General features: G+C 53.9%; 2 protein-coding genes across 3 annotated transcripts in view; one reads left to right on the forward strand and one right to left on the reverse strand.

Annotated features, from left to right (window-relative positions):
• Window positions 1-1,520: 1,520 nt before the first annotated feature.
• CTDSP2 (CTD small phosphatase 2) lies at window positions 1,521-25,607 on the forward strand. Its single transcript, XM_032645853.1, has 8 exons — window positions 1,521-2,128; window positions 15,848-15,996; window positions 17,798-17,836; window positions 18,270-18,371; window positions 18,969-19,025; window positions 21,196-21,288; window positions 21,418-21,603; window positions 21,808-25,607. Exons 1-8 carry the CDS (start codon window positions 2,065-2,067, stop codon window positions 21,931-21,933), a joined length of 816 nt encoding a protein of 271 aa, XP_032501744.1. The 5' UTR covers window positions 1,521-2,064; the 3' UTR covers window positions 21,934-25,607.
• TSFM (Ts translation elongation factor, mitochondrial) overlaps window positions 17,180-25,914 on the reverse strand; it is a 44,882-nt gene continuing 36,147 nt past the window's right edge. Inside the window, exons 7-8 of one of the 2 annotated variants that reach the window (XR_004351789.1) lie at window positions 19,023-20,479; window positions 17,180-18,639 (exon numbers count right to left, since the gene is read on the reverse strand). The gene's annotated coding sequence lies outside the window, so the exon portion shown is untranslated. The remainder of the gene's footprint in view (window positions 18,640-19,022; window positions 20,480-25,914) is intronic. The other variant, XR_004351790.1, reaches the window with a different exon arrangement.

Below are 25,914 nucleotides of genomic sequence, written 5' to 3' on the forward strand. Positions count from 1 at the left end.
TGGGAGGTAAATATGTGAGAACTCCTCCCTTTCCCCTTCTGTTAATGAATTAGGATCTACCCAAACTCAGTGTTTAAAGTTACATAAGCATCATTCAGATCTGTACCAGCTACTTTCATTTTGGAAAAACTGCATTTCCATTAAAATGGTGTTATATAAAAAGGTTTTATGTATGTATGTGTAGGAACAGAAGGAACAGGTACACGTGAGCACTGTGAAGGCACACAGGCACATACACATCACCACCTCACCTGTCCTTATGGGGAGCAGGTGTTTGATAGTTCCTGGTGAGTTAAGATGTGACCCGCTTGCTTGTCCTCCAACCCCCAGTGAGACCTGGTGCGTGTTGGGCAATGGGAACTGCAGCAGGAAGGCCATCAGCTGCCCCCACCCCCCCAGGGACCAGAAAAATCCTGACCTTCCTGAAAGTTCCTTCCTTGGCAGGGTAAGCTCCATTAAATCATAAACTACGGGGGTTGGAAGTAGCTCAGAAGTCATCCAGTGCAATCTCACTGGACATTACTCTCACCAGCCTTGATGTGAACAGCTCCCTTTCTCCCAAGGCAGCCCGTGTCACCTGTGGACAGCTGTAGCTCACTGGAAAAGACCTGATATTGAGCTGAAACCTGCCCTTCTGGAGCTCCCACTTCTTGGGAACAAATGTATATCCCTCACCTAGTATCTTGAGCCGGAGGCTCACGAGAGCCCAGGAGCCTTAGCCAGCGAAGGGTGCCTGGGGCCTAAAAGCAAGGAGGGAGGGCAGCAAGAGTCCACAGAGCTGAAGCTCTACCCTTAAAGACCTCTATCCATCTAAACTGAGGCTGGGATTGTGAGGGAGGGGGAGCAAAGCGGGCAGGGCTGCATTGGGAGGAGGGGAAGAAAGCGGGGGAAGACTTGAATGGGCATAAGTGAGTGGCTTTGAGCAAAGCTTGGCTCCTTAGGTCTCATTTGAAGTGGGGGGGGGCGGGGGGTCAGACCATCCCGAGGTCAGTCACAGCTCTCATTCTCTGAGGTCCTGAGTCCGCCTACACACACACATATCCCTTTCAGGGTTCGATGGTTGTACTCTTATGTGAAACAGTGGGTCCACAATTCGAGCGCCAAATAGGAAGTAAAACAACTGTCCGAACCCTCTCTCTCATCCTGGCCCGACGTGAGTAGGCTTCGTGGCTTGCTAGGTTACCGGAAGGGCGGAACCATTCTACCTTACCCACGTAGAACCGCACAGGCGGGAACACCCCAGCACAGAGTAGGGAAACGTGAGCTTTGGAGTGTCCTTTTAAGTAGTTGGGAAGGGGGTGTGGCCGAGGAGGCTGGGAGGCCGCAGCCCGGCGAGGGGGGGAGTGGCCCGGGGGCGTGGCCGTAGCGTCTGGAATGTTGTTGGGTCCTCGCACCGCATAGTAAGGAGGGGTCACGCCCCTTTTCTCGGAGAGGGCCAATCGGAACGCCGGAGCGGTTTCAAGTCTCCCCTGCCAGCCTGCCCGCCCGCTACCCCACCCCCCTCGGGGATTCGCTTTTTCCGTAACAAAATTGCAAAGCTCCGGATGTTCCGCAACCCGGGCCGTTCACAGGTGGAGGATCCCGGGGCCTATGACGGTGCTTCGGAGCGGGAGGCGCCAGCGGGCTGTAGAGAGGCCGGGTTGAGATCCTGGAGGCGCGCGGGGGTGGGCGCTGCAGCCGCGGGTTGTTTATCTGGAGTACGGAGGGGAGGGGGGAGCCTGGAAACCGCCCCGTGTCCCATTTCCTCCTCTTGTTTTCGCTCCGGATTCTCCATGTTGGACCCAAACTGAGGAGCCCGGAGCTGCCGCCGGGGGATCGGGGCCGGGGGCAACCGGGGGAGCCGTTGCCCGGGCCTCCCGCTCTCCGTACAGGCCGCCTCCCTTCCCGGCCCAGGGGAGGAACAAGAGCAGGGATGTGAACAGCAGTGGGAGTCGGAGTCTCGGGAGCCGGAGCCGGAGCCGGAGCCGGAGCGGGCCCCCGCCCAGGCCCCCCAGCCCAGCCCAGCCCAGCCTGTGCGCCCGCGCGTCCTCCCGCCCAGCCAGCCCGGGCCCGCGGGATTGTTAGATGGAACACGGCTCCATCATCACCCAGGCGCGGAGGGAAGACGCCCTGGTGCTCACCAAGCAAGGTAGGGGCAGCAACTTCCCAAAACTTTGCGTCGCCCCCGGGCGGGGAGGGGGCTAGCACAGCCCAGAACCCGAGTCTCGGCCCCAGATCTCCCGGGGCTCAGAGTGGGGGATTCCCACCCGACCCCCTACTCCATCCGCCTCTGCGACCTGGTGCGCACCCAGGCCCCGGGGAGGGCTGCGCGGGGCCCCGGGCTCCCAGCGCCCGAGGGGGAGGGGCGTCATCCGCGCAGCTGTCACTCTGTCCTGCACTCCCTCCCCCCGGGCAGAGAGACAGAGGGGTAAGCGCTCGTAGCGCTAGTCCACTTGCGCCCATCCTCTCCAGAGTTGGGGGGTGGGGTCGTCACTTTCCCGCACCAGAGTGCGCGGCTGCCCCAGGACCGCGGGGAGAGAGGTGGGGAGGGGAGGGGAACGAGGGGGTCCCGGACGATCCCGAGCTAGAATGGAGCCGGGACTGGAGTCCGGCAATTCCCAGCCCCCACCCCTCCCGCCCCCAAGCCCGAGGTTGCTCAGGCAGTGGTCGGTGACGGCGTCCGGCGGGACTTGGGACCAAGTTCACCGCCCGGAGGCGGGGGCGGCCGCGGTGGGGGAGGGGCCGAGCTCTGGCTGACCGGACTTGGTCCGCGCGCGGCCCTGCGCTCGGCCTGGGACCTCGGCGCGCGGGACTCTGGCCCGGCCGCCTCCTGCCTCTTTCGCTGAGCAAACAAGCGCGACCCCGAGGCCCGGCCGGAGCCCCTCCCTGCCCCGGTGCGCTTCCCCGGGGCCGCCGCCGCACACACAGAGCCGCGTTTGTTTAGCCCGAGATTGGTGTCCCTGGTTATATAATTCGCCGGATGGCATCAGACCCGGCGTGTTTCTGAATCGCGCCGCGAAAAAGTGCGGGTTCTTCGTGGGCAGCGGCTCGCGGCCCCCGCCTTCCTGCGGGTCGGGTGGAGACACATGGGGGGTCGCGGGCCCTCTCGGGGGCGGATTTGGGGACCGGAGGGCGATGAGGCCGAGGCCTCTCCTGGGGGCGGGGGAAAGGTTGAGGCCTGAGGGTGGAATCTGAGTTTGGTCACGGTGGAGGCCCCGAAACTCTTTTCCCCTCCCCCACGTTCTTCGGGGTCTTGAGGAATGTGTCTAAAATAGTGGACAGAATTTCCGCGGGGAGTAAGGACTAGCGTTTTTTTTCTGGAGAACTTCCCAGACTGGGGCCACCTGGCCTGAGGCTGGGGAGATCACGCTCTTGGGCCCAAATTCGGAGCGTCCCTGCCCTTTCCCTCAGTGCCCCCAGAAGAGGGCAAGAAGGGCCAGTGCTGCACTTGAACATGTTGAGGCCTAGAGCCTGCGGGGGGGCCCAGCTGTGGAGCCTGGGTATAGCCCCACATCCTCGTATTTGGCAACATTAGTCAGCAGACCATTTATTTCAGGGGTTCCCGGTCCCAAGGAGCTCCCCCAACTTGCCTAGGGGCAAACGGGCTGGCCTGGTGGTTTCAGCCATTCCCTAATTCCCCGGTGCAATGGGGGCGGGGGGCGGCGGGGTGTAGTGTGTGTTTCCTGCATCGCTGGCCCTACTTTCAATAAGCCTTGCCTGCTCAGATCCCAACCCCCGCAAAAGACCCTGACCCGATGCTCTCCTGACTGCATCACTAACCAGGCTACAACTTCACCCCTCTACTGCCTGCTCAGCTGTGCTGAGGGCTGAAGAGGGGAGGCTTTCTGTGTTAACTTCGGACTCTTCCCGCTCTCTTCCTAACCTCATCTCAGGAAGGGACTCCAAGTGCTAGCCAGAAATGAAGAAATGTGGATGTGGAAGGATTCCAGAGGGGGCAGTGTTGATGAGAAGGGAAAGAAGAGTCCTGAGCTTCCCTACTCTGGTCCTCTCCTCCTGGTGGGGCTCAGGAGGGTGCCTTCCCAGTGAGGGGACCACACCAGGAATGAGGGAAAGCTGGACTTCTGAAGGGACAGCTTACAAATCAGAGTTGGAAGTTTCATCCACCAGGGCAAGTGGTAGGGAACAGAACAGATGACAGTAGAAGGCAAGCAGCTGGCTTCTTGACAGTGTTCAGCTGCTGATGTTGGTTGGATTTTTCTTAGAGTTACGTTTTTCGTTTTTTGTGTGGTTTGTCCTTCAGACTTATCCCTGGAGGAATCTGAATTCTCAAGCGGACAGCTTGGGGGTCTCTCCCCCCCACCACCCCCGTGTAATTTGACTGCATTCCAGAGAAGACATACTTTCTTCCTAGGCTGCTTGGGCACCCAGCAACCAGCAAACCAACTTTTTGAATCCCTCATCACTTACAAACAAATCCTGCATCTTTAAAAAAAAATAATGAAATAAAATAAAAGTAGGGGTGGGGAGCAGATGTTTTATTTAGCTCCTTTGGAGTTCCGTGCCCTCTCCCCTTCTCACAGTGTCCCATTTCTAGGCTCTGCCTCCCTTTGGAAAAAGGGGAAGGAGTACTGAGGCAGTTTATTAATCAGTAAATTTCTAGAAAAATACAAATTGCTCCTAGCATGGGCAGTTTTTTAGTGAAGTTGTTTGCCATTGCAGGTTTTTTTTTTCTTCTTTTTTAGCATTTTGTTCTGGGAGCTTTAAGGCTGGCTGGGTGTGTTGATGATTCAAAAGTAATTACAGTAGGGGAAGTAGAACAAACAAAGTTGCTGAAAGCATTGATGATAAAAGGACCAAAATTGGATCATCTTCCCAGACAGAAGGGTGAAATGGCTTCCTGGTACAGCAAGGATAGGGGTGTGTACGATACCAAAGTAAAAGAGAAAAGTTAACATCAGTTTGGCCAGAAAATGCCATTTATTGCAGCCCCATACGAGGGTGTCGCCCTATCGCTGGGAGATTGTGCCTCGGGCTTCGAGGTTAGATGGGGAGAAGCCAGGGAAATGGGCCCACCTTATAACCTCCCAGTGTGAAATGAGAGGGCGGAGGCAAGCTCCTCCAGAGTTTGAGTGACCCACAGCCCCTCTGGGGGAGTTGGGACCTTTTTTGTTTTGTTCTGTGAGGCCTGAGCCCCTTCCTTTCAGGGAGTGGATGATGATGCCTTGAGTTGTCTTTTCACATGTAGAACTGAACAACAGGTTCTGGTAACTGACCACCCCTAAGAATTAGGCAGGTGGCAGGTTTTTCTAACTCCTGCTTTCTCCCCATAAGGGAGAAATTCTGCCTTACTGTCTCATGTAAAAGCTTAAACACCTTTCACTGTGGTTGTAGCTAGGCCCTTAACTTGAAAAGTTTAGACCAAGACTCAGTCTCCCTGGGGCTTTCTTCCTTAGCTTGTTCTGTGAGCATCCAGGGTGTGTGTTCGCAGCTGGCTCCTCCCGCCCCACTGGTGCCTCTCCCCTCCTTGCGCAGTCTCAGCCTTGGCCTCTGTGGCTGCTGAGTCTCGCTCCTCTGTCTTGTTCCCCCATCTTGGAGTGAGGTAGGGGCTTATGTGGTGACTTAAGCTTGTGTTTGCTCTCTTCCGAAGCAACCCAAGGGAGCCCTGCTAACTCAGCAACAACGTTTGTAAATGCCCACCATCCCGGGACTGGGAGTTTGCAGTTCTGCTGATGAGTTTAACTTGCAGAGCTTGCAACGGACCAGGACTCAGGAAGTGCTGTGAAAACCCCTTGAGAGACGGCAAGGGGTGGTAGTGTTCCTGAATCCTGTCTCCTCCTTCTCAACTATAGGGGTCTTAAAGAAATTGGGTGGAAGAGAGGTCCCGTTTCATGCTCTCGGTGGGACCTTCCAAATCCCTCATGAACACGGACTTTGTTAAAACGGTAAATACGATAGAAGTCACATTTCTAGCCAAGGTGAGTTGATGCTCTCAGCCTTTCTGTGGAAAATTAATACATGTGCTCATAACTAAGCAAGAGAAAGACAATACGTATTTATATGTAAGTATATATCTCTTCCCCTTCTCCTTCAGCTTTCCTCCTCCTAGCTTTTGGGTATGTTGGGTTATTGTCTTTTATTACCATCTTGGGAAGTTTGTCTCTCAGGGTGAAGAGGGGATTGGGGGGCAGGGGCAGCAGTTAGAAGTGTTCAGAAGAATTGCTCCAGGAGCAAAATTGGTTGCCTCAGGCCTGGATGCAAATCCCTATTTGCAGTGAGACTTGACAAATCACTTTACTGTGCTGGGTGACTTATCTATAAAATAGGAGTACCGGTCTCTACCCTTCTCCAATGCCTTGTACTTAGCAGATAATTGATAGATGTTAATGTCCTTCCTTTTTAGACAGCTAGACCACCACTCTGGTTCTCCTCCATTCCCCCAAGGACACGGTGCAAACAGCACACGGTCATGTGGGTTTTATTGTTAAAGACAGGTGGCCGGGGGTCAGAGGGGACACTAATGTGAGGGCTTAGGCCTTCTGGAAGAATCACCCTCTGAGACTGACAAACAGCCTTGCTGCGCAGACCCCTTCTTTGTGCCCCTGTTACATAGGATGGGATTTTATGTGAGTAGCACGTGCCTTGGGGCTTTTGCCGTCCTGCCTGGCGCCTGGGCATCTGGGATGGGAGGAGGCCGGGGAGCCACGCACCTCCTATGAAGAGTCTCTGAAGTCTAAACCTTGTGAGCAGTTGCTCGGCCCCTCAGAAGTGGATGTAATGAAGACTTGAGGCAACTGTGTGCTGCGTTCTCTTACCGTCTGCGTTTGTTTTGAGAGTTAAAGAACCCAGTAAGATTCAGATTTCTTTAAGGAATGCTAGTAACAAGGAAAGAAAAAGAAGCTGGGATTTTGAAGAGAAATAGATGTTCTTAAGCTATGTCTTTGCTGCTGTGGTTTTGGGGTACAACCTTGAGAAAGCACAAACTCAGCATTAAATTGCTTTTCACCCTGTCTCAGGCCAGCCAGCTCGGGAAGCACAGAATTAACTCACTTGTCCTGCTGACACCGGGTTGGGTGTGGCTGTCATGATTCCCTCCCTCTTCTGAAATGGAGGAATAGTTCCCAACTGGGATGCAGATGAGCTTATTAACGTGCAAATCTTATGAAGGAACTAGTAGAAATCAAAGTGGAGAAGTTGACTTAGAACTTGAAGCCTCTCTGGACCAGAGGCCAAATAGAACAGAGTTTCTTTGTCTGGCAGAGTGCCCAGCCCTTCAGGTCTGAGTGTGCCTGCACCAGGTCTGTTATTACAGAATGGGTACTCCAGCGAGCACACGGCCTTCTGGGCAGGAGGTGCAAGGATGTCCTGTTTTATATTCGTCAGCTATTCTAAGGGTTATAGCCTTAAACCCGATCTCTCAGTGGACCTGCTGGCATTTCCTTTCTTTTCCCAGGTGCGCCGTCCTCCCCTCCCACCCTGCCCCCCACCCCAAATCAGGCTTTGCTCTTATTCTCTTTTTATTCACTACCTTCTTTTTCTGTCTTGACATATGAATAGTTTTTGCATCCTATAGAATTTGCTCTTTCCCACCCACACAGTTCTCAGGGAACAAATGTGGCCCCAACCCCAATGAGAACCAAGCAGATTCATGGGAAGGCTCAGAGCGCATACCGCCAGTGTGTGGAAGTCCCTTCCCAGGACGTGGGTCCTAGCTCTTCTGCCTCCATGGCAGAATGGGGCTAGGGCTCCTCCTTCCCAGGAACAGGGACCTGCAGGAAGGGACAGGAGGCTTGGGTGTTTTGCCTTGTGACGGATTAGAGCGAGTGCCCCTAGAAAGGAAAATCAGGCTCTGGGGTGCAAGTCCCCTGAGACCTGCAGAGACATTGAGCCAGTGAGATGTGGTGGGGAAAGGGGCCACAGGGACTCTGGCTGAATCACCCTCCAGTCCTGCAGGGGTTAGTCAGGGACCACTGGCAACCTTTAGACATTGGCTCCCAGCCAGGGACACACATCGGAAACTCCGGTGACACTTACTAAAAATACAGACCCCACCTGGGTCTTACCTGAATCAGAGCAGGAGCAGGTGGGCCGGGCATCCGCGTGTTCCAAATGCTCCCTGTGGTTCTGACAGGTGTCCCTGGAGAAGAGCCAGGTGAGCGCAGCAGCGGCCCCAGCTGCCTGTTTAGCCCTGAGCAGGAAGAGTCCCTGGAGGGATCCAGTTTTCCTGTTTGTTAAAGATCCTGCGGCTCCTAAAGGGAAGTCCAAAAGTTTTCTGAGTGTGAATGGACAGAGTCGTGATCCCCACTTACCAGTAATGATCACATGATATTTATAGAGCACTCACTGTGGGGCAGGCACTGCCCTAGCCTTTTATATCTATTGATAGTGTCTCACTTGAGCCTCACAATGACCTTGTGAGATAGGAATGATCCCCACTTGACAAGTGAGGAAAACCTCCGCTGAGAAACCCCAAGCACCTTGTCCCCAGGAACGTGGCTGGTTCGTGTCAGCTAGGACTGGCTCAGAGTCAAACCTAACGCTGACCCGCACTGCCTCTCATTTGCGTTGTGCATTCCACTTTTTAGAGTGCCTGTTCAAGCTTTCAGGGGATCTGAAGCCACCTTGTAAGACACCATGCAGTGTAGACCTTTCTTGATCGGCCTGCGAGGAAACAACCCAGGGTGGTGGTGCCTTAGGTGAGACCACAAGGCTGCTTGAGAGGCTGAAGTGGGGCAAGGGCCAGGCTTCCTGACTCCAGCTCAGTGCTCTCTCAGTGGACACACCTATACTGGTGGGCTGGTCCCAGATGCAGCTGGGGTGTGGGAGGAGTAGGTGAGTGACCCTGTAGGTGGGACAGACTCCCTGGCAGGCTCCTTCCATTCCTTCTGCAGGGGCCAGCCATGAGAGGAAGGACGGAAGGAACCGGTTGGCCACCCTCAATGAGCGTGTGTGTGTGTGTGTGTGTGTGTGTATGTGTGTGAGTGTGTGTGACTGGAATTGGTTTTTGTGGAGTCCTGGAAAAGGCCATTTCCCAGGATTGACCCTGCCACTACTCCTCTGTGACCTCTCGAATGAGAAATCTCTGTGCTCTCTTTCACTGTGAACATTTTGAGATTGAGACTGAGTGAGATAAAGGTATGAAAGTGCTTTGTACTGAATGACTAGCAGCTGAGATTTACTGAGCGTTTTACTAGGGTCAGGACACACCCAGACCGCATTGTAATTCTCACAGCTCTATGTAATAGGTAATGTTAGTCTTTCCATTTTACAGATGAAGAAACTGAGGCCCAAGGCCACACACCTTATATGTGGCAGAGCCAGGATTTAAGCCTAAGTCCATGGCACCTATGTAACCACTCTGTTGTTCACTGGTCAGAGGAGAGACGGTTGAGGGTCCTTTGCTTTGTCCTGAGCTTTCGTTCTTCTTTCTCCATCTCACTCTCATGCATATGTCACCTAAAGCAGGCTTCTTAGCTGGAGAGGAAAGAGGCACTAGATTCTTCAGGTCTTCCACCAGACCCAAGCATTTCAGGAATCGGGCAGAGAGCCAAGTCAGGGGCTGAAACAGCCACTAAGAGGGTGTTTGTGTCCTGCTGGCAGGTTTCTTTTAGCCTCCCGGCCTCCCACAGGGCCTTGCTCCGCACCTCCTTAGGGGGAGCGGGAGGCTCAAGGCGGGCAAGTATGGCTTCCAGTCCCCCACAATGACATCTCTGCTCTAGCAGGCATTGCATACAGTAAAACAAGGGCAGGGTGCAGCCCTTTGGGTTTTCCTGGATGGCATCTCAGGTCTATCCCTGCTGCTGCTGTGAGCCATCAGATCACTTCCTGACATCCACCAAGAGCACTCTGGTGTGGAGCTGGGGGCTGAGCCTGCTGCTGACGTATCTGTGAGGAAACTGCTCTGGTCCAGGGCCTGTTGCTGCTTCTGGGAACCCACCCCCAGCCCCAGCATGTTTCTAAAATATGTTACAGCTGCCCAGGCGGGTGTTCTGCCAATAACTCTTTTAAAGGCTGATTTGGAAATTGACAGAGTATCTTGATCCTGTTTTAGAAGTTGCTAGGGATCCCCTGCTTCCAAAACTTAGTGCTTCTTGAGGGAAGGTCCTGAAGTTGAGGCCCTATGTTGAGATCAGTGACGACTGCTGGAGGGGCAGGGAAAAGGCAGGCTAGGCAGTGAGTGACCGGGTCCCCCACCCTCACCCCACAAGTGGCATTAAGGACCCAGGACTGAAAGAAGCCCTCCTCTCTTAGAAGACAGGTAGAGGCAGGGAGCTGTCCTGTCCAGGGAAGGGGAACTAATGGAGACGTCTGCGTAGGTAGGACAGCCTGGCTGCTGGTCGCAGGGAGGGTGCTAGTGTAGAACATGCTGGTGTGAGCCAAACAATGTGGTTAAAACTACTTTTTAAAAGTCCACGCTGGGCTTCCCTGGTGGCGCAGTGGTTGAGAGTCCGCCTGCCGATGCGGGGGACACGGGTTCGTGCCCCGGTCCGGGAAGATCCCACATGCCGCGGAGCGGCTGGGCCCGTGAGCCATGGCCGCTGAGCCTGCGCGTCCAGAGCCTGTGCCCCGCAACGGGAGAGGCCACAACAGTGAGAGGCCTGCGTACTGCAAAAAAAAAAAAAAAAAAGTCCATGCTGTCAACTTCACAGCTGCTTTCTGGAACTTCGGGAACTGGTGCCGAGCTGGGTGAGGCCCCCCTGCGTTGTCACCTGAAGAGAGCAGTGTCAGCAGTTGCACACCGTGGAAACTGGTACACCCTGCCTCTGGCTTCCAGTCTTTCCTGTGTGGGGGATGTCTAGGCATCTCTCACCTTCTTGTTCCCCTGCTGACTCACCTGATGGTCCAAGAGTCCTTCTGTCCACCTGGCGCTTTAGGGCCTGTCCTTAGCCAAGGCACAGATGCCCCTTGCTGAGGACCTGGGAGGACTCCTCTCCACGGGGAGCCCCAATCACATGCATCTTGGCTGCAAGGCCCAGGCAGCTGGCCAAGAAAGGCCAGAAATGCTCCAAATACTCTCCTTCCTCCAAAAGCTAAGGGGAGGGAGGCCCCTCCGGGAGGCCATTTTATAGTGATAGCCAGACTAAATCCTTTACTGTGGGGGGAATGAGAGATGGTGGAGAAAGAAGTACTCCGAGAGATGAACCAAGAAAGCATCCTTCTACATGAATGGGCTTGTTAAAATCCGACAGCCTGAGAGCTTGCCTTCTGCCGAATCCCAGGCGGATGTGTGAGGAGTCCCTTTGCTGGGACACAAAGCTGTGCTGTTGGCAACAGTGATATCTCAACCTGACCTTCTGAAGAAGGTTAAAAATAGTGTTGTCCAGGCAAAGCCAGTCTTCATCTGTGTGTGCGCGCATGTGTGTGTACACGCATACATGTATGCGCACAGGCTTCTTGAGAGTCAGAGGCAAGTAGTATCCCCACCTGGTGCCTCTTGGGGGCCAGTGATGGTGGACACAAGGGGAGAGGGCATTCTTTGTCTCAAGTGGAACAACCTCACCTGCTTTCCTGTTACTTGCAGAGACCAGCCAAGGAGTTTGCAACTGGAAAACAAGTTTTGTAGTGAATTTGGGAGAAGGTATAGGGGTGGTTTTGCCTTTCTGAAACCTGCTCACGATCCGAGTTCCTCTGGCACCTGTCTCATCTTCTGTCCTTGAGCTTCAGCCACACGCTGGGTGGGTGGTCACAGTGTTGCCGAGGAGTGGCCGTCTCCCCTTAGATGATGTGAAAAGGAGTGCGGCTTCTAAGTATAGTCTGCACAGTGCCTTACCGTGTTCAGTCAGAGTGGTCGTGCTGTTATCCCAGTTAACGGATGAGGAAACGAAGGCACAAAGAGGCTGTGTGGCTGAGTAGTAACTGGCAGAGCCTGGACCCCAGCCCAGGTGATCCTGTGGGGAGGGGGAGGGGGAATACCTCCCACATCCCCACTTCTCTTCACATCCTGCCTCCGTAGGAAGCCTCACAGCAGTGAGCTGAAGGGGTGGCTTGGCTTCCCTGTTCTCAGCCACCTGCGCACTTTCTTCTTGAGCCAGAGCTCCCCCCGTTAGGTCTGTGCTGGTCCTTTCCGACATTCAGCCCCAAACCAGATGTTTGGAGCCAGGAGAACAGATGCACATCAGTAATGGAGCTTTGTGGTACCCACTGGAATCCTGCCCTCCCTCACTGGGGAGACCTGTGCAATGAAATGCTCACCGGCCTGTAAACCCTCTTGTGCCAGTGTTCGTCTCCCGGGAGGGGGCCACTGCCCCTTCCTGTCACACACAGAGGGGTGGGGGTGACCTGCACCTGGCTGTCAGGGACACAGTGCTGAGCGCTGGTTGAAAGGAGTCCTTTGAAAGGCTCTTTGATACGAGTCTCAGATCCCTCTCTGGGTGTATCCCCTCATCCTTAAGCCCCCTCAACAAAGTGGCTCTTGGACCAAAGCTCCTGGTTCACGTTCCTCCCCCCGCCCCCGCATTGTCCTCTTGATCTCCCAGAGGTATCTGCCAGTCGGAGCAGGTGCAGGGCCGGGGTGGCGGTGAAGGGAGCCTTGTACTATTTCACCCCTTACACCTTTCATGGACTGCCCAAGAGGACACAAAGGAGGGGGGCTGGTCCCCAAACTGATCCTTCACCAGCCCAGCCTAGAGAGGAGTAGGGCACACACTCTTGAGAGATCTTAAGAGTGCACTGCCACTTCCCACCTGTTGCAGGAGTAATCGTACACGATGCCTGAGCTGTAGGGGACCCTACAGAGTAGTTGTTAAGAGCCCTGGCTCTGGGTTCAGGCAGATCTGGGTTCAGATCCTGGCTCTGCTGTCCTACTACCTGTGTAACCTCAAGCAGGTTACTTAAGCTCTCTGTGCTTCAGTTTCCCTTCTGTGAAATGGGGGATTAGTGCTTAGAAATGGGTTTGTAGTGAGGATTAAATGAAGTAATGATGTCAAGTGTCTTGACACAGGCCTGGCCCATCACTGGTGCTCAGTAAACATGATCAAGGCCCAGAAAGACGGAGTGGCTTGCCTCAGGTGCCCAGCTCGTCATAGCCCACTTCCCTGTCCTCGTAAGGGAGGGAGTCTTTCTGTTTCTAACTCTTCTGGGCGGTTGTAGACCAGCGAAGGCTTCCACAGGTCCTGGCTCTGTAGAAGCAACAAAGGCCCTGGAGGCCCCAGAGTTATTCACTCAGCCAGAGTCATGAGCACCTGCTGCTCAGAAGCCAGAGGCCAGTGAATGTACCCGGCTGAGGCCACTGCAGGCCCCGTCAGGAGGCAGCCATGTTAGGGGGAGGCTGAAGAGGCCCTGATGGCCACTGATTGTCAGTGGCAGTGTTTGTTAAGGTGAGGAGGACACACAGCCTGGAGAAGGACTGAGGGAAGTGGGGCCCCAGTGGGGGAGGGGGTAGTGAGGAACATCTGGGGTGCTGACCTTGCTGTTGTGGGTCTGGGGTCCCTTCCCCAGGCGCCACAGCTCTTTGCTCCGAGCGCCTGCCCCCGGGGTCAAGGCATCTGTGGTCTCTGAGGCCCAGGGGCTGCCTGGCCGCATTGTGTTTTAAGAAGACCTCATCCCCTGCAGAGTCCGAACCAGCTGAGGAGCGCCCCTGCCCCCTCCCTGTCTGAGGCTGGAGTGCTCCTGCCTGTTGGGCCTCCCGCAGGGGGCACCGGCGAGGCCTCTCCACGGCCCCAGCCAGCTGCCCCTTTCAACCCCTGCCTCTCAGGATTACTCAGCCTTCACAGCGTCTGTCACTAAGATGCTGAGTGTGTTCTTGATGGCCTCTCTTCAGGAAAGGCTTGGGCTGTGTGGCCTTTTAATAAAGGCTCAGTGCCCGGGTTAAGCCTCTGATTGTGGTTCTGCGTGAAGAAACCATAAACCAAAGGAAAAGGGATGGTTCAGCTTTGGTCTTAGAGCTTTGTGTCAGCGTCTGCTCGCGTCCCTGGGCTCGGAATTGAAGGTGGGCCGTACAGCGAGGTGGAGAAGCTGTCCTTTCCTTCCGATTTCTGGATAGATTATTCAGAGTAGGAGAGAGTCCGAGGAACCTCTCATCTTGCTGTCTTTAAGTACTGGGCTCTGCTCTCAAGTTTGTCTCCTGGACTCAGGGGCCTTGGGCGAGGCCTCCAACGCAACTTTTTCCTTCGGGGCAAAATCCTCAGTCCCTGGAAATCTTGACTCTTCCAGCAGGGCCAGGAGCTTGAGAGTGATATCCAGGTTTTTAGGCTAATTGCTGGGGAAGCCTGAACATTTTCTAAAAGGTGTCTAATGGTCATACCAGTGTCAAGGGATCTGCCTGACCCAGGGAGGGGAAGGAGAGAGAGCACTGGACCAGATGGACTGGGGTGCCCAGCCTGCACCTGCAGGAAGCCCTCAGTCTTCCTGCTGAGCCACAGCTGAGTTGGTTGTCCTGGGGCGGTGCTGACTGCCCTTTGACTGAGGGTCAGCGGCCTCACCTTTGGTCCAGGGAACAGAGTTTGGTTTTCTCTCCTCTCCAGGGGCTCAGGCAGCCCAGTAACTGGGTGTTTAATGGCTCTCCCATCACCTCTTCTGCCAGAGCCGCCTCCGTGCAGGTGCAGCATGTACTCTGAGGACTGAGCCAGGGAGCTTGGCCTTGCTGGGGTGGGGGGCTCACCACATTGCCCCCCCTTCCCTTCTTAAACCCAGCAGCACGGGGAAGGTTATCCTCAGTGCCACGTTCTGTTTGCCACCCCCCCCCCCCCCCCACATAAAGGCAGACATTTCTGGCACTTACTTCCCTGCACAGGAGTTTGCCCTGTGCTTTAAAGCCGAGTGGGGTGGATTTCATCCCAAGGCCTGGCCCCCGCCCTGGCCCCCGGAGAGGAGAAGACCTGTGGCTGAGGACCATTCTGTCAGTGGTTGTGCGGCGCCACCTCCTGGCCACAGTACCAATCCTGGCTCCCTGTTCATCCTCAACAGTTGCCGGCACAGTTCCTCTAAAATAAAAAGAGCTTGGTGGGGGGAGGGGAGGAAGGCGGTCCAAGAGGGAGGGGATGTATATACACATATAGCTGACTCACTTCACTGTACAGCAGAAACTAACACAACATTGTAAAGCAGTTATACTCCAATTTAAAAAATAATAAAAGGAACCTGAAAAAGACTTTCCGAAGTCCATTTCTGGTTGATCCTGTAAATGCTTGTAGCTTTTTCTATCAGCTTGGCCTTTCTGGGGCTGCTTTGCCAAGCCTTCTATTAAAATGGCTTTGTATTTCCAAAGCCCAAACTGTCAAGGCAGGACTTAGCAGCTGTAGCCGAGAAGCAGGGACGTCAACGCAGAACCCAGCGCTGGATGTATGTGTCCCAAGAGAGTGATGTGCCTGTGGTCTTTGAGGGGAGGGAGTGTTAAGGAAAGTGACCGGAGTGTGGTATGGACACAAGGGTGTGAATGAAACTTGTAGTTTCTTGGGGCTGAAGCTGTTCTATTTTCTAGTCTGTTGTTCTAGCCTGGGCTCAGTGCTGCCTACTAACTGATTGAAGGAAGCTGACCTAGAACAGGGCTGTAGCTGCACCGACTTGAAGAGGTCTAGCTCACTCCCTTCTCTAGAATGGGTAGTATTCTGGGAACTGGTGTTAGGGAGGATTTTTGTGAATTACCTTGGAGTGTTCCCTCAGTGTGCTGCTACCAAAGTAGATTCTATAGCTGGCCCCATCTCTCAGTGCCCCTTCACCCCCATGGAATGAAGAGCAAGTTTTCTGCAGTTCACTTCCCAAACCAGGGACTGGGGATTCCTGCTGTTTCTAGTTTACAGAGAAGATGTTGGAATAAACATGTACATTTCACCACTGACTGTATTTGGTTGTTCGCCAAGCACGTGCCTTGTGCCCCAGTGGAGCTTATAAACTAGAGGAGATAGAGCGCGGGGGTGGGTATTTGTGGACAGACGCCCTGTAGCTAACGCCTCTGTCGTTCCCTCCACTCTAGGCCTGGTCTCCAAGTCCTCTCCTAAGAAGCCTCGTGGACGTAACATCTTCAAGGCCCTTTTCTGCTGTTTTCGCGCCCAGCATGTTGGCCAGTCAAGCTCCTCCACTGAGCTCTCCGCATACAAGGAGGAAGCCAACACCATTGCTAAGGTAGCTGGATCCAGGGTGGTGTGATACCAGCAAGGACGGGACTGCTGTGAGCGAGTGGGGGTCCCTGCAACCACGGCAGGGAGACAGGGCAGCCTTGCCTGAGTTGGAAGATCTCTGGCCCGGAGGAGGCCCTTCCTCTGTCCTTCCCATAGTGGTCCATCTTCTTCCTGTTGATTCCCATTTGTGGTGAGGGCCATCTGGATGTCCCTGTGGTTTCTGAGGGGCCCCGCGGTCCAGATCCTTCCAGGTCCCAGGAACCGTGCAAGGTGTTTTGCGTAGCTTGTCTCACATGACCCATAGCAGCCCTGCAAGGAGAGCCACAGGATTCCCACTCACAGATGGAAGCTGAGACTCAGAGAGTGTATGTAGCCGCTGAATAGTTAATGGTTAATAAATGGTAGTATCAGGGTTTGAATTCAGATCTCTCTGGTTGTAAGTCCTGTGATTGTTGTTTTTTATTTTTAACTAAGCAAAAATACCTTCCAAGTTACTAGGCTTTCAGGGAACCAAGGAATTGAAATTCGATCACATTCTTGATAACCCCTTCCAGCACTATCACCTGTACCTGTGAGAGACATTTGGAAATGTGTGGGTGTCTCTGATTCTTATAATTACCAGAAGATATGTCTGGCATTTCAGAGGCGGGGGACAGAAATCCTCCTTTCCGCAGTGCCATTTGTACTTCTTTCTGAAACACCAAGGTTTAGCTGTCCTTCCTCTCTTTCAAAACCAGGCTAAAGATATGTACATCAGTGAAAAATCACCTCATTATGCAAAAGGGGACAATGGTTAAATGAAGTACAACATGACGGTATTAACTGAACTATTAATTTTTACTAAGAGTTCACAACAATGTGGAAGAATATTGAGTCGCAACATTAAGTCAAAAAGCAGAATGCAGAGCTTCCCTGGTGGCGCAGTGGTTGGGAGTCCGCCTGCCGATGCAGGGGACACGGGTTCGTGCCCCGGTCCGGGAAGATCCCACATGCCGCAGAGCGGCTGGGCCCGTGAGCCGTGGCCACTGAGCCTGCGCTCCACAAGGGGAGAGGCCACAACAGTGAGAGGCCCGCGTACCCCCCCAAAAAAAAAAAAAAAAAAAAAGCAGAATGCAAAATTATATGTCATGAAGAAAAAAGACTGCTTGCCAAAGCAAGCTTGAAGGAAATGCACTAAAATGCCAACATTAAGTTTTTCTAAGTGCTAGGATTTTAATTTTTCTTCAGGGTTTCCATTAAGATCACTTACTTGTTACATCATAACGTTTTACTTATTAGCCAAAGGCGGGAAGAGGCTTTCTGAGCTCTCTGCACTCTACCTCCCCTCACATTTCAGGACCCACAGTGTGGGCTCACATTGGCTTACTTGTGTTTTGTAGGGGCTCAGTGCACCTCCCCCTAATCTAGGCCCCCAAGGAGGATGGAGAAAACACATGTTCTCAAAGAGAAGCCTGGGTTTCAGGACTAAGCAAGAGGCCAGACCTCCACAGTGAGGAGTTCCGATTTTGATTCTGCCTCTGACTCTGTGTCCCTGCATCAGCTGCTTGAGTCCCCTGTTCCTTGGAGAGGCAATAGCAGCTGAGAACAGGGACACTTCCTTCTCCATCCTTCATCAGGCCGAGTGTGGAAAGAAGATTTTGGCCCCTTTCCTGCCCAGCTCTTAAGGAAGGTCACTTTTGTTGTGTCAGAGCTTTCCAGGGGGCTGGGGTCTTGGGGAGAAAATTCGCCTCCAGGCCTGAGTGGGCTTTAGACAACCAGGAAAGGCATTAGTGGGCTGGCACTGACCACATTCTTTTCTCCCGTAGTCGGATCTGCTCCAGTGTCTCCAGTACCAGTTTTATCAGGTATGTGAATCTCACAGGGTATGGCCTCAGAAGCCCCAACACCCAGTGATACCTGCTAACCCCATGCCCCATGCGGTGAAGCCCTCATTCCTCTGTGTCTGGCTGGCTAACTCCCTGCCCTTGGAAGCTGTTTGTCCCAGATATTTGCTGAGGGCCCACCACGTGCAAGGCATTAGATTGTGCGGGGGACAGCCGGTATCCATCACCAGCTCTGGCCTCCATCTCCAGTATCCGGATCACTTCACAGTCCCAGGCTGAAGGAAAGAGCCAGCTCAGTCTCTTCTTTCTCTACCTCTTGGCCTTTAAGTGTCGCCTCTCTTGGGTTGAAGTAGGGGGCTTCCATCTCCTCAGTGGGCCCAGCTCTTCCCAGAGTTCTATTGGGGAAAATTAGTCTTTCTTGGTGGCAGATTCAGTAGCCTGGCTCTGGTTTTAGATTCCAGGGACCTGTCTGCTCCCGGAGGTGACAGAGGAAGATCAAGGAAGAATCTGCGTGGTCATTGACTTGGATGAAACCCTTGTGCATAGCTCCTTTAAGGTAACTGGACATCTGGAGCTCTTCTTACACTCATCCTGGGCTGTCCTGGAAGCCTGACTGCAGGTGCCAGTGAAGTGGCCTAAAGTTGATGATGGAAGAGTGATCATAAGTAGGAGGGCCGGCCTCTGGCATTTGGCCACAGTTGCATCACAGATACCTGGAGGCCCCACCAGAGAATGATGTTGAGTGGGAGCCCCTGCTCTCCGCAGTTGCTGACAACAGGCTACAGCTGCCCCGCCCCCCTCGTCGCAGCACAGCCACCAGGGCTCTGTACAGGGGTACAAAAGAGGGGTTAAGTCAGCCTTGGGCCATGCCCCTATCCATTTTATCAGGATGATTGTTAAGAAAGCCCAGAGACTGTCTGAGCTCAGGTAGAATTTGCAGGTGGTGGTAAGTGGGGAAAACCAGAAGGGGTGTCGCAGCCTGTACTTGGGTGAGAGCCACTTAGTTGGGACAGCAGGGGCTTCCTAGGGCCTCTGATATCTGTCCCTCCCCACCCCGCCCAGGGGGCGGAGCACTGGCTGTGGCAGGGACTGGGGTGTGGCTGGGCTCTTGTCCCTTCCCACGAGCTGACTCATTAACTCTTCTGCCTTCCAGCCAATCAACAACGCTGACTTCATAGTGCCTGTAGAGATCGAAGGGACCACTCACCAGGTGAGCTGCTGCCAGGCCACGCCCAGCCCAGGAACTCAGGGTCTTCTGCTCCTCAGGGGCTTGTGTTCCATCAGTTGATCCTTTCCTATAACTTCAGCCTCTCTGCTTTTATTGGTAGACTTTCACATTCGAGGCTTTCGCATCTTAAAAAATGCAGCCCCTCATCCCCCTCTAGCTGTCACCTTTTTTCTCTTTGCAGCCAAGCTGTTTAAAATTAAATTATTTAATAGTAGTAATAGCTATCATTTACTTATCTCCCCTGCCCCTAATGAATGTGACCAGCACTGTGATATGGCTTAATACATTTTCTCTAAAGCTGAAGAGTTGGTGTATCTGCCTGTTACAGACAACGAAGTCAGTACTAGCTGTTTTCTCTCCTCCCCTGCCCACCCATTCCATCTAGCTGGTGAATTTCTTTCTCCCCAGAAAAGGCATCTCCTCCTCTGTAAAGCTTTCTCCAATTCCCCTTCCCTTGGGGTCCCTACACTGGATTCTGCCACAATACATACTCAGTACACATCTATCAAAAAGCGCTTGAATCTAAATAAGGTGAGGCTCTGGCCCTACACAACCTGCTCAGTCCAGGGTTAAGGATCCTGTGGTGTTGATAGTCAGATAGAAGAGTTACTTGTAGGGAAATGGGGTTTGAGGCTTCCATGGGTGGTCAGCACTATCCTGTGTCCATTAGAAGCTTTCTTCACCCCACCACCCTCCTCCCAGCTGAGGTGCTCTCCCAGTCCCAGTGCTGGACTCTGCACAGCAGCTCTTTACAGTCTAGTTGAGGGTATAGAGAAACATACAGAACCCACAGATTTTTTAAAAAAGGCGTATCTTCAAACACTGAACTCCTGGCTAACAAGGAGAGGTGTGAATAATGGAAAAGGGATGACATTTACATGAGCGGGGGGTGGGGGTGAGGTGTCTACCTGCAGAAGGTGCGTTTTCAGCAAAGAGTGTTGAGAGGATGCCAAGCTTGATGAATAGCCAGGAGGAGGGAGGGACTTGTTGAAGGTTAAAGAAATGGTAAATGAGGGCTTCCCTGGTGGCGCAGTGGTTGAGAGTCCGCCTGCCGATGCAGGGGACACGGGTTCGTGCCCCGGTCCGGGAAGATCCCACATGCCGCGGAGCGGCTGGGCCCGTGAGCCATGGCCGCTGAGCCTGCGCGTCCGGAGCCTGTGCTCCGCAACGGGAGAGGCCACAACAGTGAGAGGCCTGTGTACCGCCAAAAAAAAAGAAATGGTAAATGCAAGGAGGCCCAGTTGTGGCTACCTGGAGCAGAGGGTTCCTGCAGCAGAGCTGGGAGGGGTCTGGTGAGTCGATGGCCAGTCCAGGCCGTCTCCAGGAGAGAGAGGCATGGCAGGCACATGCTGTTGAGCAGGGAGTGAGCTGGACAAAAAGAACTTCGAAGGAGTGGTTCCAGTAGCACCTGTGTAGGCTGGATGAGAGGAGAACACCTGGATGGAGACAGGGAAGCAATAGACAGCAGGCCCATGAGGGACATGGCGGCCAGTGAAGCTTTTAGGCCATAATGTGCAAGGTTATGAAAGGTGGACACCAGGGTTAGGGGTGGCTGTCAGGGGCAAGCACAAAATGGGGGCGTCACTAGAGCAAGATGCTGCAGGGTGTCAGATCTGCGGTCACTGAGGGGAAAAAGTCACTTTCCCCTGGTGCATTTCAGAGAAGCTCTGCGAGGGCATGAGGTTTCAGGAAGTATCTGCGACCCTGCCTGATGGGGTCCTGGACTAACTGTCCTGTCAGAGCCAAGGACAGGAAACTCCCACAGAGGCTGTGGCTGGATTCAAGTAATCCAGGATAGGCTGTTTCCATCTGTGAGGCCTATTCTTGATTACTTGTTTCTGGAGGCAGCTGATGGTTCGCCGCCGGAAACAGATGGCTCCTGGGACATTAGGTGTTTTTGTTTCTTCCCGAGCTGGGTCAAGGTTGGGACCACTGAGCCGGCAGAAGCCTGGTGAGGAGGTGACGCTCGTGCCCTGGTCTGCGGGGCAGAAGGCTTCCAGCCAGGTGGTCCCAGAGGCTGGGGTGTGGGAGTCCAGACAGAGTAAGGTCTGAACCTACTTACTGCTCTTTGTGTAGGTGGTGACGGTGACCGATGCCGTGAGGCTTCACCCTCATAGGGATGCCGCCAACAAGCCTTTCTGCTTTTCCTCAGGTGTACGTGCTTAAGAGGCCTTACGTGGATGAGTTCCTGAGACGAATGGGGGAACTCTTTGAATGTGTTCTCTTCACTGCCAGCCTAGCCAAGGTACCTGGGGGCAGGAGGGGAGTAAAGAACTGGGAGCAGGTGTGGCATACCAGCAGGTATGCAGGTCCACAGGATACCACGGGGAAACCAGGACTGCATCCAAACAAAAAGCTTCTTCTCTCTTCTCAGTATGCTGACCCTGTGACGGATCTGCTGGACAGGTGTGGGGTATTCCGGGCCCGCCTGTTCCGTGAGTCCTGTGTGTTTCACCAGGGCTGCTATGTCAAGGACCTCAGCCGCCTGGGAAGGGACCTGAGGAAAACCCTCATTCTGGACAACTCGCCTGCTTCTTACATCTTCCACCCAGAGAATGCAGTGAGTGGTCCAGATACACCCACATTGCAGGGATTGGGAGAGTTCCTGCCCTGGAAGGAGGAGGGAGAAGGGGATGGTGGTGGAACCATGGGCTTTACCAGAGGAGGGCACCATCCCAGGTGGACCAGCCAGCCTCTGGGGTCTGGGGCAAGGGAGGGAAGCAGTGGCGGTCGGGAGGCTTAACGCTGCCTTCTCCCTCTCCAGGTGCCTGTGCAGTCTTGGTTTGATGACATGGCAGACACTGAGCTGCTGAACCTGATCCCAGTCTTTGAGGAACTGAGCGCAGCAGAGGATGTCTACACCAGCCTTGGGCAGCTGCGGGCCCCTTAGCCTTCCCTGCCGCCAAGCAATGGCCATCCCAGTAGGGGACTTTCCTACACTGTGCCTTTATGATCAGCCTGACAGAGCGGAATCTGGAGCATCTCACCAAATGAGACCTGGAAATAGAAGTGATTGGAAAGAGCTTTAGGACAGGTTAGATGCTGAGTGGGCAGATGTCAGACCAGCGATACCCAGAGCTGCCTGCTCCCTGAGTTGGGTTCCCGAGATGTGTGTGTGTGTGTGTGTGTGTGGGTGTGTGTGTGTGTGTGTGTGTGTGGGTGTGTGTGTGTGTGTGTGTGTGTGTGAGTGTTTCTTGCCTTGAACTGTGGTCCCGGGATATAAGTGTTTCAGGTTGGGGGAGAAAGTGAATGATCAAGACTCTCCCCAAGTTAGTTTGTCTCCTCTCCTGTCACCCTGAGAGCCACAGAGCTCTATAGGGATGAAGACCATTGAAGGCTCCGTCGCCAAACCTATGGCCTTTCCTCAGCATTGTAAGGCTTATGCCACAGAGAAAGGTAGGGTCAGAGGCTGCCTTCGGGTGCCCCAGGCACACATCTTCCTGAAGCCTTTCTCTAGCCGACTGCTGCAGACAGAAAGACGACACTTCTGGGGAGATGAAAGCTTGTATCCAGAACTGGTAGCCCCAGTGGCCATCAGGTCCTGTGGCCCAAGGGCTGCACTAGCCTCTGGCCGAGTGCCTGGCTCGGGCCCTTTCTGTGTCTCCCCAAGGCTTGGGTGCCGGGCCTGCCTTCCTCACCACCTAGCCATAGTCTTGAACCTGTGGGGAAGGAGGTCTTCTCCCTGCCCTGGAAGAGGACAGATAACTGATTTCCGTTCTTTTGACTCTGTTTTAAAATTCTCTTTCGAAATATGGAGTGTTGGGCTGTTTTGTTTCTGACAGAGCTGCAGTCCTGGGCCTGAGGTGAACGTGGGAGGCCCTGGCGGTGCAGGGAAGAGGAGAATCCCAAGGGCATGAGTGTGTGTGTCCCCTTGGCTTGTAGGTCAGCTGGGCTCGAGATGCGTCCCGAAGTCTGCTCTTCAGGCATTCTGTGCTGGTGCTGCCGCAGGGACTTTGTCCCCAAGCCTGGGAAGGGCGCTCTGGGTCCCACCCACCTGTTTCTTGGGCAGGGCTCTTTTCTCTCGTGTCTTCCCCCAGGGCCAGGTGTCTTCGTCCTTCCTGGCTGATGCTTTTTCTCTCCAGGGTCTCAGGCACTCCTGCGTTTCCTGGGCTGAGGGGCTGGGTGTTCTCACCGTTTAGTTTGCCAACGTAACGCACGTGCCTCCTGCCAATGGTAACAGGTGTGAGTGAGCTCTTCACATACCTGCGCTTTGCGTGTCTCTTTGCTTTCAAAGTTTCTTAATAGTGAATGCTTTAACAAATAAGTCACACAAAGGAAGTTTCCCCAGGATGGAGAACAAAAGGGGAAGTGCTGCTGTAATTGGGAGCACAAGGGAGCCCCTAGAGGGAGCCCCACTTCAGCATCACTGCCTTAGCCACGGCCTCCCCTCCCTCCCTTGGGTGGGAGGGGGTTCCTATCCCCCTCTCTGTTTTCCCTGGAGGCAGATGTCACAAAGCATTTGTAAGTTGCTTCAGGTACAAGAACACCGCCCACTCAGGACTTACCCCCATTATCCTTTTCAGACTGGCCACACACTAGGGCAGTGTGAGGAGCTAGCCGGGACCAGGTGGTGGAGCAGCAGCTTGGCGTTCTGAGCGCCTAGCATCCTTCTCTAGCATTGTGATGCCACCTCCCCTCCTTGTCCCAAGGTTGTGAGGCTTTGTCTTTCCCTTTGGTGTCACATGAGTAGAACAGGGTCCCCAAAGCCCATGTGATCATTTCCCAGGCGTCATTCCCTGGTGCCTGTGGGATCCTGCTTCATGCAGGTAGGGGAAGAGGGCTCCAGGGCTGGCCAGGAGCGACACCTCCTGAAGGAAAGTGGGAGCTTCTGATTCTAAGGCCCTGGCCTAGGCCTCTATCCTAATATTGCAGGAGGGGCCTCTCTCCCAAGCCCCATCCTAAGGATTAGCCCTTGGGCCAAATCTGCCATGGGGTCCAGCTATGCTTTTCTGACTAAATAAGCAATAAGAGGCTCTAAGCTGATCCAGTTCCGAGGCCCCTTTCTGCCCTGCTTTGGGTCTCCTTGCCTCCAGGTGAAGGAAGAGCTGGTGCCACCCGCTTTCCTATCAGACTTGTCCAAGTGTTCCAAGGGACTCATGACCAGAACCCAGGATGGCTTGGTGGGAGTGTCCCCGCTGCTTCTGCATGAAGCCTGGCTCCATAGGCCTCGCTCTCGCCAGAACCCTGCCCTGCCCTGCCCCCATGCAGTTCCTCACCGGAAATGCCACACCCCCACTCACCGTCTCCTCCCTTCCCTGGAGAGGCAGCTCAGCCAAATAGGTCTAAGCAGGGTCCATCGGTGTGGACCAGAGCCAGCCTGAAGTCATTATGCACCTTCTGGTCTCCAGTTTCACAGTGTATTAGGGGCAAGAGATGACTGCAAGATGTGCTCCTTAGAGGAATCAGGCCAGACTCAGTTTTGGAGGAAGGCAAGATTGAGAGGGAGCCAATTCACCCCAGGATCTCTTCCGGGGTTTCCTACCAGCCCTTCCTGTTTGAGGCTGGTCTTCGGGAAGCAACAGGCCACCAGGCCTGGTCGACCCCAGTTCACGCCGTGCCAGGAATCTGCCCACCTGCCAGGTTCAGTTCTTTAAGGTGCCTCTTCAGGGACACAGTGTGTCTCTCTGATTGGGCTTCTAAATCAAAAGCCTGATGTTCGTGTCCCTCTCATAGGGGGAGCTTTGGACACAGGACCGGTTTGGAAAGGGTCAGGTAAGAGTTTCCACTCTGCACATTGTAGAGGGGACACTCTGTAGGTCCATGGGTCCCTTACTATAGCGAGGTTGAGTAAATTTGCCTTCAGTTAACCTGGGACCTTCTGTTTAATTCCCTCCTGCCTCCCAAAGATTTTGACCATTTTATAAATTCACCTCTGTTAACAGTGGCCCAGAAACTTCTCCGTGCTAAAAGCATGGGAAGTCTAAAGGCAGTCATTCCCTGGGAAATGGATCCCGTTCTGTTTTGCTACCCCTACCCTGTTCATGAGGCCTCATTCAATAAGGCAACCCCCCCGTAAGGCTGTCCTGTATCCCATGTCCCAGACAGGTCCACTGTCTGCGGAAAGTAAGGCTGTTTTCCCCTTCAGGTCTTCAGTCGGTTACTTGCCACTACTGTCCCTCAGTCGCCTTTTTTGTAAAATGGGGTTTTAGTTTTGTCCTTTTATTTTAATACTGGTAAATACTTGTATTCAGGCAGGGGAGGGAAGGCAGGGGTCTGGCCCCCTGCACCATTCCTTTACTGCTGTGGGGCTTGCCCCTGGAGCAGACCCTCCTCTTTGCGCCCCATGAGCTTCTTTGCTTGTAGTATCTCAGATTTTACATGTTCCACGTTGTGCCACGTAACCCCCTTCAAGATACCGTTTGGAGGGTGGGGGAGATCTGCTTCCCAATGTGACTGGGCTGTGGGGTTCTGACTACCTTGCTCACAGGTTCATGGTTTGATAAACTTGTATTCAAAAACTTGAAATGTAGGACGCCATTAAGAGTCTGTTTATATTTTTGGAATATTTGTACTACTTACAATTAATGAATAAAAGTGGGTTTAAAAAACCCATCCGTGAATGGGCACTGCCTCCTGACCCTCCTGTTGTTCATTCGGGCACTTACCCCCCCTTCCCTTAAAACGCCTCTGTCATGACGAGGCTGGAGCGCCCAAGCTGGGGGACCAGCCGCGCACTCAGCACAGGGATTTTGCTCAAGGTTACAGAAGTCGGGCTACATTAGCTCTTCCCTGGCCCCCATGTGGAATCAACCGCATTGCCATCCAGGTGCTTAATAAGCATATGCTTGGTGTCCTGTTGACTTCTGGGGAGGAACCAGAAGCCCCAAGGGATTTACAGTCTTCCTTCTGTGCCCCTTACTGATTTCCCCAC

This window comes from Phocoena sinus, chromosome 10 (assembly GCF_008692025.1).
Source record: "Phocoena sinus isolate mPhoSin1 chromosome 10, mPhoSin1.pri, whole genome shotgun sequence".
NCBI classification, from domain to species: Eukaryota; Metazoa; Chordata; class Mammalia; order Artiodactyla; family Phocoenidae; genus Phocoena; species Phocoena sinus.

Coding starts and splice junctions, on each gene's coding strand:
- CTDSP2 (XM_032645853.1), top strand. CDS start 2,065: ATGGAACACGGCTCCATCATCACCCAGGCGCGGAGGGAAGACGCCCTG. Junction 15,997..17,797: donor AAGCCAACACCATTGCTAAG/GTAGCTGGATCC, acceptor TTTCTCCCGTAG/TCGGATCTGCTCCAGTGTCT. Junction 18,372..18,968: donor TTGTGCATAGCTCCTTTAAG/GTAACTGGACAT, acceptor TCTGCCTTCCAG/CCAATCAACAACGCTGACTT.